The 12666-nt window shown below is 38.3% G+C and overlaps 1 protein-coding gene across 17 annotated transcripts in view; it reads left to right on the forward strand.

The window, feature by feature from the left end:
• Positions 1-12666, forward strand: part of UBAP2L (ubiquitin associated protein 2 like) — a 39359-nt gene that overhangs the window by 1543 nt on the left and 25150 nt on the right. For 6 of the 17 annotated variants that reach the window (XM_049880607.1, XM_049880608.1, XM_049880606.1 and 3 more), the window contains exons 2-9: positions 2573-2702; positions 4158-4235; positions 4778-4888; positions 8185-8386; positions 8815-8910; positions 9310-9355; positions 10001-10113; positions 11956-12015. In XM_049880607.1, the coding sequence (XP_049736564.1) occupies positions 2613-2702; positions 4158-4235; positions 4778-4888; positions 8185-8386; positions 8815-8910; positions 9310-9355; positions 10001-10113; positions 11956-12015 (796 nt within the window). In that variant the 5' untranslated portion in view covers positions 2573-2612. The remainder of the gene's footprint in view (positions 1-2572; positions 2703-4157; positions 4236-4777; positions 4889-8184; positions 8387-8814; positions 8911-9309; positions 9356-10000; positions 10114-11955; positions 12016-12666) is intronic. The other 11 variants (XM_049880616.1, XM_049880617.1, XM_049880619.1 and 8 more) reach the window with 3 other exon arrangements.

Consider the following 12666-nt stretch of genomic DNA (forward strand, 5'->3'; position numbering starts at 1 on the left):
TTAAAGCTTCTCCTTGCTAAGTGTGTCCCAACTGGGGAGTACTTTTTTCTTACTAGATTTATGTTGATGGGGAAGGGGATGCAGGGGTCATTTAAACAAAACATCTCCAAAAAAGTTGCTTCTTAAAGGCACCAAGCCTTACCCTACTCCAGTCGAACTTCAGAGTTTCTGAATTGTTTCGCAAATAGATTGTAAGCTCCCTGAGGGCAGTAACCAAATCATACTGCTTTTGTATTTCTTGAAGTACTGGACACATAGTAGTTCTTCAATAAATATTTGTTATTTATTTTTTTCAGTAAAAATTTCTCTGGCTATTTTTTTAAGTAGCTGGTTTTCATAAATTAGTCAAGGACGCTTCTGTTGAAACCTGTATTTACTCTCACACTATACCCTGTTCTCCAATAATTCTCACCGTATTTCCCTTAAATATTTTTGTTCTGTATCAGAGAGTTTTAAACAAGATTCCTTGCCTCCACTGTGATAACTCTGGGTATATGACTGCTTGCTACTAAAAGGCAGCCAATTCTGTACCTCCAAGTGCCCATCCCAGATCACTTGCTTTTAATCTGATTTTCAGTGTTGTTACCACCTAGGTGGTAAAATTTTCTTAGTCACACATTTCAAAGCACTTTAAGAGAGAAATGGAATTTAATAGGAAGATTATCAGGAAGATTTTTATTTACTAGTCAATTATGTGGCTTTTGAGATGACTTTTTAACATATTTACATGTGATTGGGTACAGTATATGTTGCTGTCCCTGCAGTTTATATCTGCATTATAATGCATTCTCCAGAATTGAAATCACGTGGAGTAGAAAGCAGTCAATATTTGGGTTGAGTGGGAAATGGCTATTTCCATATTAGAAACTTATAGGACTAATTTTAAAGTATAACAGTTTTTCTCCAGTCTTAAAATTTTTCTCTTTTTGATTCGGATCCGGAAGTACTTAAACAACACTTTTTTTTTTTTTGGTAAATTAAGTGTTGAAACTTGGTTATAGCCTAGGAAAAGGGGTTAATGTGTAGCAATTAGTCTTGTACTAGCCTGAAATATTTACAGGCCTTTGTGTGCACATATATGTAGGGGGAAGAGTTAATGGTTAAAAATTAGCCCTGAAATTGTCTTAAAAATCTTTCTTGGTGATAGCGAATGTAGCACTCTTAGTTTTTAAGGACCATGTCAAAAACCAAAAAAAAAAAAAAAAACCTACACAGTCTATTGACTAAACTTGGTGAAGGATTTATCCATAGGAAAGTCAGCTTTCTCTGTGACGTCCAAGGTGAAATTCACTTTACTAACAGTTAATCTTTGAATATTTCTTTGGAAGCCTTCCCTCTCTCTCCTTCAAATCCAGCAGTGGCTTTTGGGCAATCTAGAATTGCCCTGTATAAAGTTTCATTTAGAAAAAAATTAACTATAGAGCGGAAAAGTATAAAATTGTCCTCTTTGGAAAGGAATAAAACAATGTAAAGTAATCTCTTATTTGGACCACTTCATCATATGACGAATGTTTTCTTTGTTTACTAAAAGCAGCAGCTGAGATTGCCTGAAAGAACTTGAATTCAATAGAATTCTTGCCCATTAGAAGTGTTATAACAAAAACTATGTTCTGGTTTTGGGAAGGTCCTGTGTGTTCTGTGTCTCTTTAAAGACTCAACTAAGTCATCTTGCCAGCAGTAATGTCTGAAGCTTAAAGGCCCTTTCTTCCAAATAGAACTTTGTGATAGATGCTTTTGGTTGGGGACAGATTTGGGATTCTCTGTATACTAAGGTGAGTGGTGGAGGGTAATGTTAATTCTGGTTTCTTGAAACAGTGGACTAGAAGACCAACAAAGGCAACCGCAAAAGCAGTTTGTTGAAATTATTGTCCAGGGAACTGAGATCCTGGGCAAAGTCACTGGGGCTAATACGTGCCCTGTTCATGGCTATTAAAAAAAAAAAAACCTGCAACATGCTGAGGAGTAGGAACTTGGAAGAAGAGGCTAGACTTGAGTTTGTCCTTTCCCAAGCAGGGGGAGGTTACATGCAATTTATGTAAAAGTCTCCTAAGGCAGATAAGGCTGTTTCCTTGGGTAGATTGAGTACAGTATTTTAAACTTTTTTTTTCTTGTAATTTCTTTGGAGTATAGACTGATGCCCTTCCTGGAAGACTTTGTTTCTAGACTTTTCTATTTTTCTGTCAAAGGGACTTCAGATATTTTCACCCATATAGAAGGCTTTTGATTTATTAACATTGTTTTGCTTACTAGCAAGGTAATAAAACTTTACAAAACCTGCTTATGGGGACGAGGAAGCAAATCTTGCCTATAACTTAAAAAAACAATAACTATTACTAAATCACGGTGAGCACTCATGTACACTCTATATGTTTTTTATACAAGCATAGAGTAATAGCCATAGTTCCTTAAGGAATTTATCCAGCAGCTAAACATGTGTCTCAGGAACAGATGAATCTTTTTGGTTGCTCCTTTAAAGAAATAAAAGTGCTTGGTGGTGAAGGTGCTGATGAAAGAGGTTGAAAACATAATTTGCCCACATTTAACACCTAAACTCTTTTTTTTAATCTTTCAGTATTCTACCTTGTAAATACTGTTATTTGTATATACTGTAAATGATGACATCGGTGGGCACTAACCGAGCCCGGGGAAACTGGGAACAACCTCAAAACCAAAACCAGACACAGCACAAGCAGCGGCCACAGGTAAAGAACCCAAGAGAGTTGGATCTATGGGTAGCCTTCCAGTTGATACTGCTTTCCATCCCATACAACATCATTCTGTGTTTTGGGTTATTGATTTGGGTTCTTTATTGTTTTGGGTTCTTTATTGTTTTTTAGGTCTTGGGTCTTTTTTTAACTTAGGGCCTGATAACTTAATGACACGTTGTGATGCAGCAAGCTTTTTCGTTGTTTAATACAACATTATGAAGCTAGAAAGAATGGGTCCTGTACTTTGTATACCTAAGGTAGTGTTTCCTTTGTCATCTGGGCCGCTTTAGCAATACCTTCCTTATTTCCTAGGCCTTCCACCTTGATATGTCTCTAGCCAACCTTTGTTTTGCCACTACTTTCCTTCTGGATTTTATCCTCTGCTCCTCTCCCCTAACCTCCCTTTTATCTTCCTTGCTGGTTTCATTGAGGGCTTAGCTGATTTTTCCTTTCCCATGAGGAGCTGGGATCTTCACTATGTTCCTTCAGAATTAACAAGTGAGACATCCTTGAACATTGTTCAATTTTAAGTTTTAAAGAGTAAATTAACTTCCTGGATACTGAGGTTTATGCATATATTTTGTTTGTTTTTAGTTTGTTTTAGGTATGATGTATGCTTAACCAGTTAGATGTTTGTTGGTCCCTGATGTGAATAAATTACTTACATTTAGTTATGGTAAAGAAATTGGCTAGATAAGGCTAGAATTTTTCCCTTCTTTTTCTTTTACCGCTATTTCCAAGTGAATTTCTAGCAGAATTTTAGTACTTATTCTCAAATGGGGTGGTAAAATTGTTGGTATCTTATAAACATGCACTAGAAACTCAGAAGATACACTTCATTGTATTTTCAGTCCTAGGAGTAAGAGTGCGGCGTCGGTAACTACAGAAACAGGAACAGGGTTTACATATGACTTTATAAACGCGTTAATAGGAATTAAGAGACAGATGTTTCAAGGTGGTGCTGTGCTCCCAAGATGAAAGGCCCTTTAGCTATGAACATTGGTGAAAAAGATTCTTGCCTTTTTTAGAGGTTGTAGAATAAAATAGTGGCAGTTTTCACTTTTTTGTCATTTCACTGGAGTTCCTGGGTGATACAAACAGTTAAGCACTTGATTACTACTAACTGAAAGGTTGGCGGTCTGAACCCACCCAGAGGAGCCTTGGAAGACAGTCCTGGTGATCTGCTTCTGAAAGGTCACAGCCTTGAAAATCCTATGGAGCAGTTCTACTCTTTACACAGGGGGTTGCCATGGGTCGAAATTGACTGAATGGCAACTAACAGCATCAACAACAAATGGTATTGGTGTTTTAGTTACTTGGTACTTGGTCATTTGTGATGAGGAGAAGGGAACTGGAAAATGGGGGAGAGGTTTGACTACATACGTCCCTCTTATTTCTCCGAACGGTTGCCCCTTGATCATGCTTTCTTGTTTTCTTCTGAATTCGTAGGCCACTGCGGAACAAATTCGACTTGCACAGATGATTTCGGACCATAACGATGCGGATTTTGAGGAAAAGGTGAAACAAGTGAGTGTACTACTAATTTGCTACAAGTTGTGGGAAACTACATAGGGATTAAAACCCAGTTAAATAATGTAGACGCCTTTCTGCTATAAGCATCAAAAGAATTACGACCTGAAATATGTTAAGCCAACAAATAAATGCTTTCAGTATCTGATTTACTGTATATCTTTGGACAGATGCCTTGTTTAAAGAGGTTTGATCTTAATCTCTTATTTGTTGAACGACTTTGTTGATACCATTTTACAGCAATTTTGAGCAGTTGTGGCATCTAGGCATGAGAAAATTGATGGTGTGTTGAAACCTGTGTGTTTCAGGTTTTGAATATTTCATGCTTAATTGTTTGATGGTTTTATGAATACTTTTGACCCCTAGCCCCAAACCAGAGGTGATTTTGAGAGTAGAATACCAAAAGGCTACATATCTTACTTTTAAAGTCTGGTTCTTTTAAACTGCTTTATCTTCTCCCTTTTCTTTTCATCTAGTTTCTGTTGGGGGCGGGGGCCGTGCAAGATTGCTTATGATGGTTGCTGATCTTTCTCTTTCAGTTGATCGATATCACAGGCAAGAACCAAGATGAATGTGTGATTGCTTTGCATGACTGCAACGGAGATGTCAACAGAGCCATTAATGTACTGCTGGAAGGAAACCCAGACACGGTAGAGTGCTAATAAAGGGTTTTAGAAAGTGGGTTTCCATTTGGGAAGTTAGTAATATTCTAGAAGTAGCAAATGGGGTAACTCAATAGAGTACCTTATTCTCCAAGTAGAGCAGGGAATTTTGATGGAGATTGTTTGCTGCAGGCTGCAAATAGTAAAAACTTATGTACAATGCATCCCCTTCATGGAGATAACAGTAGTAGGAGAAAACAGATGAAATCAGTCTGTTCTAATTGGCCTGGAATAAATTATTCATTCCAGGCAAGTGACTGTTTTCAAGGCTGAGTTATTCTGAATTAGAGGTGCTATTTGATAGCCTTGGTTATTAATCGAGGAAGAATTCTGTTCATCTATTTTATCGCTATTGAACAAAGTTACAAACTGCTCCTTTCTGAACTGAGGACATTCCCTATCAATGTCAACTTAACATCTCACAATACCATTCCATTGTGTGAACTTATTTGTGCTGAAGTAGCAGAGATAGATAAGCTTTGCAGCCTGTTGACCATCCCTGGAGGTGATAGGGAATATCTTGGAGGTTCTCTTGCCCTGGAATTTAGAGAAGTTGCTTTCACCTCTTCCTCTCCGTTCGCAGGCTATTCTACATCTCTGTTTGTCTTGGGTTTGTATTGAATTGTCTGTTGAACAGGGAGACAGTCTTCATAATCTTTGAATGTGTCTATAGTACTTAGTAGCAAGCTTTTGTTTTCTCCCTTTTTTTTTGAATGAGCAGCGTATCATGAAATCATTTTCATTCATTGTCTTACACCGGAGATAGATATCAGAGCACGTCCTTCGGGTACCAACGGTCGGATTCTAGTGTTATTTATTTTGTGGCTAAATGCTAGAGGTTTGTCAGTTTCCTTGAGATAATGAGACACAATACTGGAAATTAATTTTTTTTGATCGTTAAGTGAAAATTTATTTTCCAAAGTGTAGTCTTAGACTAAATTTTAGATCATTTACCTTATTTGAAAATTCACTGCTTGGACAATCAAGATAGTATCTTTAGTTCATTTTGAATTTATTCGAGGTTAATTGTCCCAAGATTTTTTTGGAGGAGAGGGGCTAAGGGGTAGAACTACTCCTACTTTAAAAAAAATCTAAATGTTTTTATGTACAAGTCAAAATTTGTGTTGCCTTCCGTCATCATGTGTCTAATGCTACAAGTCTGACCTTCTACAGTATCAAAAAGGAAAACAAACAGTAGAGTGTAGATCTCTGTCACAAATTAACCAGTTAATAGTGAAATCAATGGGAAGCAAAATCAGCTGCCAGGGATGTTGGATGTATTTGGGTGGATGAGCTCACGTCAGGAATCTGGCAGTGCTTTGGGGGAGAGCACAGTAATTCTTTTTCTTTATAGAACTCAGCTGGCTGATGTATACCACAGGGGAGGAGAAAGGTGCCAGGTTGCTAGGTTTTGAGATATACTGGCATAAACTACTATAAATGCTGGTTAGTGACCAAGGACTCTAAAAGCTGTTTGCATATAGTTTCCAGGATGCGTATTTAGCTGTCAGGTTACCGTAACGTATTAATCGACCCTACCTTTAGCGTAATGTGTATGTAATGTGGAATTAGCTTGGGTTGGATGTGTAGGCAACAAGGAACTGCTGAGTCCTAGGTGGATACTTAATCTTTTTTAAAATTAATTACTGTAGTAAATTATTTGCTGTAGACTATTTAGCGTATGTAGATATGCTAATATAAGTATTTTGAGGTTCACTTTTAGCTTAATAAATTAAAACAAGATTTTTAGAAGGAAAATACATGTGAGTGAAACAAATTATAATTTCACCACCGGTAACATTTTGGTATATGGCTTTTTTAGACTCCTTTTTTTTTTTTAAGTACAGTGTACATACATTTGTATATTTTTAAGAACAGGGTCTTATTAGACATGGTATTTCATAATTTTCTTTTTCCTTAAAATATTGTGAACATTTTTTTCCATATTTATATATAAACATCTATATAATGATACTGGTTTATTTTTCCTGTGTATTTTAGAAAAATGAGAAATCTGGAAAAACACTGGCAAAATAATACAATGAATTACCAATCGTAAACATTTTGCCACATTTGCTTCTCTGTCTTTATGTATGTGTTTATATAGCGTTCTCTCTTTGGGGACCGAACTGTTTGGAAGTAAGTTGTAGACATTATGATACTTTATGCACTAAATTCTTCAGCATGATTCCCTTAAAGGAGGACACTCTTTTACGGGACCACAATACCATTATTGCAGCTGAGAAAATTACTAATTTTATGTTACCTAATATGCAGTTCATATTCTTGAAGGTTATTAGATATCAGATAGCTGCGCGCCAGGGCCATTGTCGTTTCAGTTAGGTAGTAGCTGGGATAGTAAAGGTTTGAAAGTTCTGGTGTTTGTGCTGGAACTTCAGCCTGTACAAATTTTCTGCAGCAGTTTAAACGTGTAAATCAAGGTATGTTGCTGTTACTTAAATTTTTTAATTTCAAAAAGCTTGTTTTCTTTGAAGAATGAGTGTTTTGCATAGGTGTTTGTTTAGGTTATTTCCTTGCCACAGGTGTTTTCTGCTGTAGCCTCACATGCATCATAGATTATTATTCTTCAGGGAGAGTTGAATTGGATTATATTAGTTCGGGAAGTATAGGGAGAGCTCAGCATATAAAACCTGGATGGAAGGCTTCATTTAATCAGGCTCTGCTTTCCTGACTGCTGTTTGATCTTTTTTAAAATAATGGAATTGCTTTGTGTCTCGGTAGGTAGGTAGGTAAGTTTAGTTGTTGTTTTCCTCCTAAATTGTGGAATGTGTAATTAGCGTGCTCAGGAGCTGAATGCTGCTTGTTCTGAGTTCAGATTTAACTTTTAGAATCTTCCAGTTTCCTTTTTCACTTTATTTGACGTGAGTAGACTATAGAAAGTTGGGGGTCACTGAATCTAAAGAGAATTAGTTTTTTAAATTTTCTTAGACCAGGAAATACACTTCAAAGAAAGGGACCAGTAACTAGGTCCTTTGACTAATTCTGAGTGACTGAACTAGATAGAAACATTGGTGGTCCTTGCAGTCTATTAGCTAGATACAAGCACCTTTCCTACAAAAAGGATTTCAATTTTGGAATTCATACGTGTAGAATTTGTCCTAAGATTCTGTCTGTATTCTCCATTTAAGAGAGGTGTAAACTAGTTCAAGTGTCTTAGGCACAGATGTTGAGAGGAGAGTAGTTAATCAGTTGACCTGGCTTTCATCTCTGGTGTCCTTATAGCAACCCATATTGATAGACATGAATGCTCTGCTCTCCTTTAGCATTCCTGGGAGATGGTCGGGAAGAAGAAGGGAGTCTCAGGACAGAAGGATGGTGCCCAAACGGAATCCAATGAGGAAGGCAAAGAAAATCGAGACCGGGACAGAGACTATAGTCGGCGACGTGGTGGGCCACCAAGACGGGGGAGAGGTGCCAGCCGTGGACGAGAGTGTATGCATGGGGCTTTATCAAAACCAGCTGTGGGTCAGTAATGTCTAGACTCCAGGGATGTGTCAGGGTCCTGCTAGGCAGGACCCAGGAACCGTTATGTCATCACCCCTTTGGTTTTTTGCCATCATCTCTTCTGAGACCATGGCATCTCTTGCATGTAGCCTTTTCCAACAGTAGCCACTTGTTTGGCATGGAATTACCCTGTAGTCATTTGTAAAGTTAATTGACTTAAACAGCTCTCTGTGGTTTATCACTATTCCCCGAGTACCCTTCATGTTTCATCCTTCCAGCTCATTCTCTTCTTTTTGTCCCTCCCCCGAAAATATATAATCTATTTATATATTTATGTGTGTACATATGTACACGTGTGTATATATACAGGTATGTATATGTATGGGTATATATGTGTATATTTTCTATGGACACTGCTCTGATAGTCTGTGTGTTGTTTTATATTTCAGTTCGGGGTCAGGAAAACGGATTGGATGGTACCAAGAGTGGCGGGCCTTCTGGAAGAGGCACAGAAAGAGGCAGAAGGGGCCGTGGCCGAGGCAGAGGTGATCAGTTTGGGGAGGAGGTGGATACTGGGGGCAACATTCTTTTTTAAGTTCTTTTAGGGGTCTGCTTTATTTAAAATAAACTCAAATGGAGTCTGGTTACCTTAATTGTTGAGTTGATACTAGAGATTGCTGAATGGGAAGTGGGAAGGAAGGTAGACATCATTTTTTTTTTTTTTATCTTTATTGCTGATATTACTGTATTTGCTTGAAGACCCAACCATTTGTGCAACAAAGCATTGATCTGTTGACAGTAATGATTCTTCTGTGTTATCTGCTGTGCTATGTGGGCTGAGAGAGCACCTGATAGTATCAGTCACTTACCATTGCAGAGCTGCCTCATCTGGCTAGGTAGTTTTATATCAGGTTCTAAAATTACTTCTCTCTCTTTTTCTTTAGGTGGCTCTGGTAGGCGAGGAGGAAGGTTTTCTGCTCAAGGAATGGGGTAAGTTACATAGACCTCATGTCAAAGTCTCCCCGCCCCACCAAGAATCACCGTATCTTAAAGTGGCTAATATTTTAGTATCCTGAGGATAATAAGGCAGCCTTAGCCAAAATTGTGATCAGAAAGATTTCTAGACTATTTAATCAGGAAGGTGTGTGGACTTAAGGCTCATTTCTTAGGGATAAGTACCACCTGGATCATTGCGCTGATAGCTTTGTTTAAATGCATATACCTGCTATTTTCCTAAAATCTCCATGGGAATTTTATTATGATTGTTGATATCCTAGCCCAAAAAGGATAAAGCCAAAATCAAACGCACTGGCAGCCGAGCTGATTCCGACTCACAGGGACCACATAGGATGGGGTAGAACTGTCCCATAGGGTTCCCAAGGGGCGGCTGGTGGATTCACATTGCTGACTTTTGATTAGCAGCTGAGCTCTTAACCGTTATGCCACCAGGTCTCTAGCCTCAGAATGGATAGTAGATATAAATTGATTATACTATGAAATTCTGAGTTAGCATATAGGCTTATAGTATGGGGCCCATGATCGTTATGATTGTGATTGTTACTCTCTCTCTGAGTTTGCATTTGGTGATTCGCTTAGAGATCAGAGGCTCTTCTAAGCTTTATTTTGTTTTTTCAGAACCTTTAATCCAGCTGATTATGCAGAGCCAGCCAATACTGATGATAATTATGGCAATAGTAGTGGCAATACGTGGAACAACACTGGCCACTTTGAACCAGATGATGGCACGAGTGAGTGAGCATTTATTATTAGTTTCTTGATTTTCTGGGAATCTAAAGGAATACAGTTTTGAAATTAATAGTTAAGTTAAAAAGTAAAGATAGCTTTTAGGTGCAGAGTAGGGTGAGAAGGGGATGGGAATTGAATTACTGTGTACTACGATGTGCCTGTGGGTACATCGTACATGCTAGTTCATTTGATTCTCATCACAATTTCGTGAAATAGATATTACTTATGACTTTCCTGATAAGGAAACTAAGAGTGAAAGAGAGGTTATGAAGTTTGCTAGTGTTTGAACTCAATGTTTCACTCTAAAAGCTTGTGCTCTTTTTATTATGCCACATGGCTGCCATCAGCTCCAAGTGTCTTCTGTAGTGTTCCGTAAGTGTAGCTTTGCCTTTTGAAAAGATATACAGGAAATTAAGCTACTACTTGTAGAGAGGAACAGGGCCCAGAATCAAAGCCCACTGTCAGTTTATTTGTTTTTGGATACCAAGATAGGGATATGTTTTTCTCCTTTCATTTTTGGGAAATCTCAGTATCTGGGCAAGAAAGAAGTCTCTAGGCTTTTTAGTTCCCTTTGTTGGACAGCTTTCTGGGTGTGGTGGAGCATCATTAAGGGATTTAAACCAGATTGCTTTTTTGTTAGCTGATTTGGTGTCTGCCTCCTGGGCAGAGTGTAGATGTTTAAGGATATGTTAGGCTCTTGTGATAGGCCAATATGTGTTTGGGTAAAAGATGTGTGTGTTGCTTTAGATAAAAGCAGCCTGTAAGCTCTAGAGTGCTTTCTTGTGAGATTAACGACCTCCTTCTGGCCGAGCCAGCACATAGAGAGCCTGAGGCTTTTTTCCCTGATAAAGAAAGGGGGATGAGTTAATAGCAGGGCCTGAAATAAGCTTTTTGGCTCCTTATCCATTTCGTTTTGCCTTGCCCCCTTTCAAAGATCAGTGAGCTTTATCTCTGGTTCTTCAGGAGGATCTTTGGCACAAAGAGCTCATCCACTGCTTACAGGATGTTATACCTCAGGTCTTAAATGTTGCCTACTTTGTTCACCAAGCTGCCGTCTCCTAAACTCATTTTGAATATTTCCCATGGGTGGAGGCTGAAGTTGAGTTATGGCAAGATAAATATCTTGTCTAATTCTCCTGACCATTTGGTTGTGAAGTATCCTGTTTCTGTTTTAAGTTACCATGCTTTGGAGGCATTACAACTGCTCTTCCTTCAGCTCTTGATGACTGTAGAGGCAGTGGTAGTAGCCTGAATAACAGAAGTTACTACTTTTGAGCTGTAGTTTGTTCTTGGGCATTGGCTTTAAGCATTTGGGATTTATCATTGGCTTAGGCATTTGGCAGAAAAGAAAAAGTTAAAGGATTTGTTTTCATGTGGGGGATAGAAAATCACGCATGAGGTCCCAGTCCTAGATTGCAGGTCTTAGCTGTCTTCAAGGTTTTGGTTGAAAAAACAGGAAAGGGTAATGTGTGTTTATTTCTGCTGAGTGGAGAAGGGAGCAGATTTGGGAGCCTGGAATCAGAAATCTGTGATTTGTGGCTGAATGAAATCATGTGTGATGCTGTTGTCATCTTATTAGTGTGAAAGTGTGTTGGTGTAGCTTCATGCATTCCCATCGTTGTTAATTTCATGATATGAACATACCTTCATGCATGTTCTATTTTTGTGTTTTCATGATAGTTAAACTTCAAATTCCCTTTTTAATTTAAAAAAAAAAAAAAAATTCAAACCTACCCTTAAAATATCCACAGGTACAGTGGGAGTCGTGTATTGGGGGCAAACATTCTCATTCACAAGCAAGATTTCACTGGTTGTTTTTTCTTCTCTTTTCTTTTTTGTTTCAGGACTTGATTTCATTGGGGTTGAGGGGTCAAATTATCCCCGAAAATTTGAGACTGCTCCTGGTATGATACATCCAGGCGCCTAACTGCCCCGGATATTTTTTTTATAGATTTTTATGAACTGAAATATCTGTGGATATGTCATTTTTCTGTCTTCCTGCTGCTTTTTCTCTTTCTGCTTTTTTCTCTTATTTTCTATGCCTAGTCTTCTTAAAGTTTGTTCATTTAATGATTATTTGACATTCACGTTGACTGCTTTCTGCTGATGGCATAGAAATCCTAATCTCTTGTTGCTCAGAGCATTTCCACTCTTACTGCTCCTTAGTGCTTCCTCAATATTGCCATCCTTGTCTCTTCCTCAGCCATGACTATGCATCTGTATAGGAAGGTACCAAAACAGGTACTTAAATTCTTTCCATCCCAGTTGCAGTCATCAGAGTGTAGAAAAAGTTATTGCATCAAGAAATAGCCTAGAATAGGTGACTTGTCAGGTCACTTCCAACTCTAGGATTATGTATGAGTCTTAACCCAGATTTTGGGTTTCATTTGACCAGGATGGGTGGATGTCAGTGGGAAGAACAGTGGTATCACCAGAGAGAGAAGAATGTGGTCTATAACTTGTCTATAGACTGACACTGGACTTTGGTTTGGAGAACGTTGTCATTAGGTAGTTTGGAATTTCCCTGGTTCAGTTTTTTTGTTTGTTTGTTTTCC

The sequence above is a fragment of the Elephas maximus genome, chromosome 3, assembly GCF_024166365.1.
Source record: "Elephas maximus indicus isolate mEleMax1 chromosome 3, mEleMax1 primary haplotype, whole genome shotgun sequence".
Lineage (NCBI taxonomy): Eukaryota > Metazoa > Chordata > Mammalia > Proboscidea > Elephantidae > Elephas > Elephas maximus.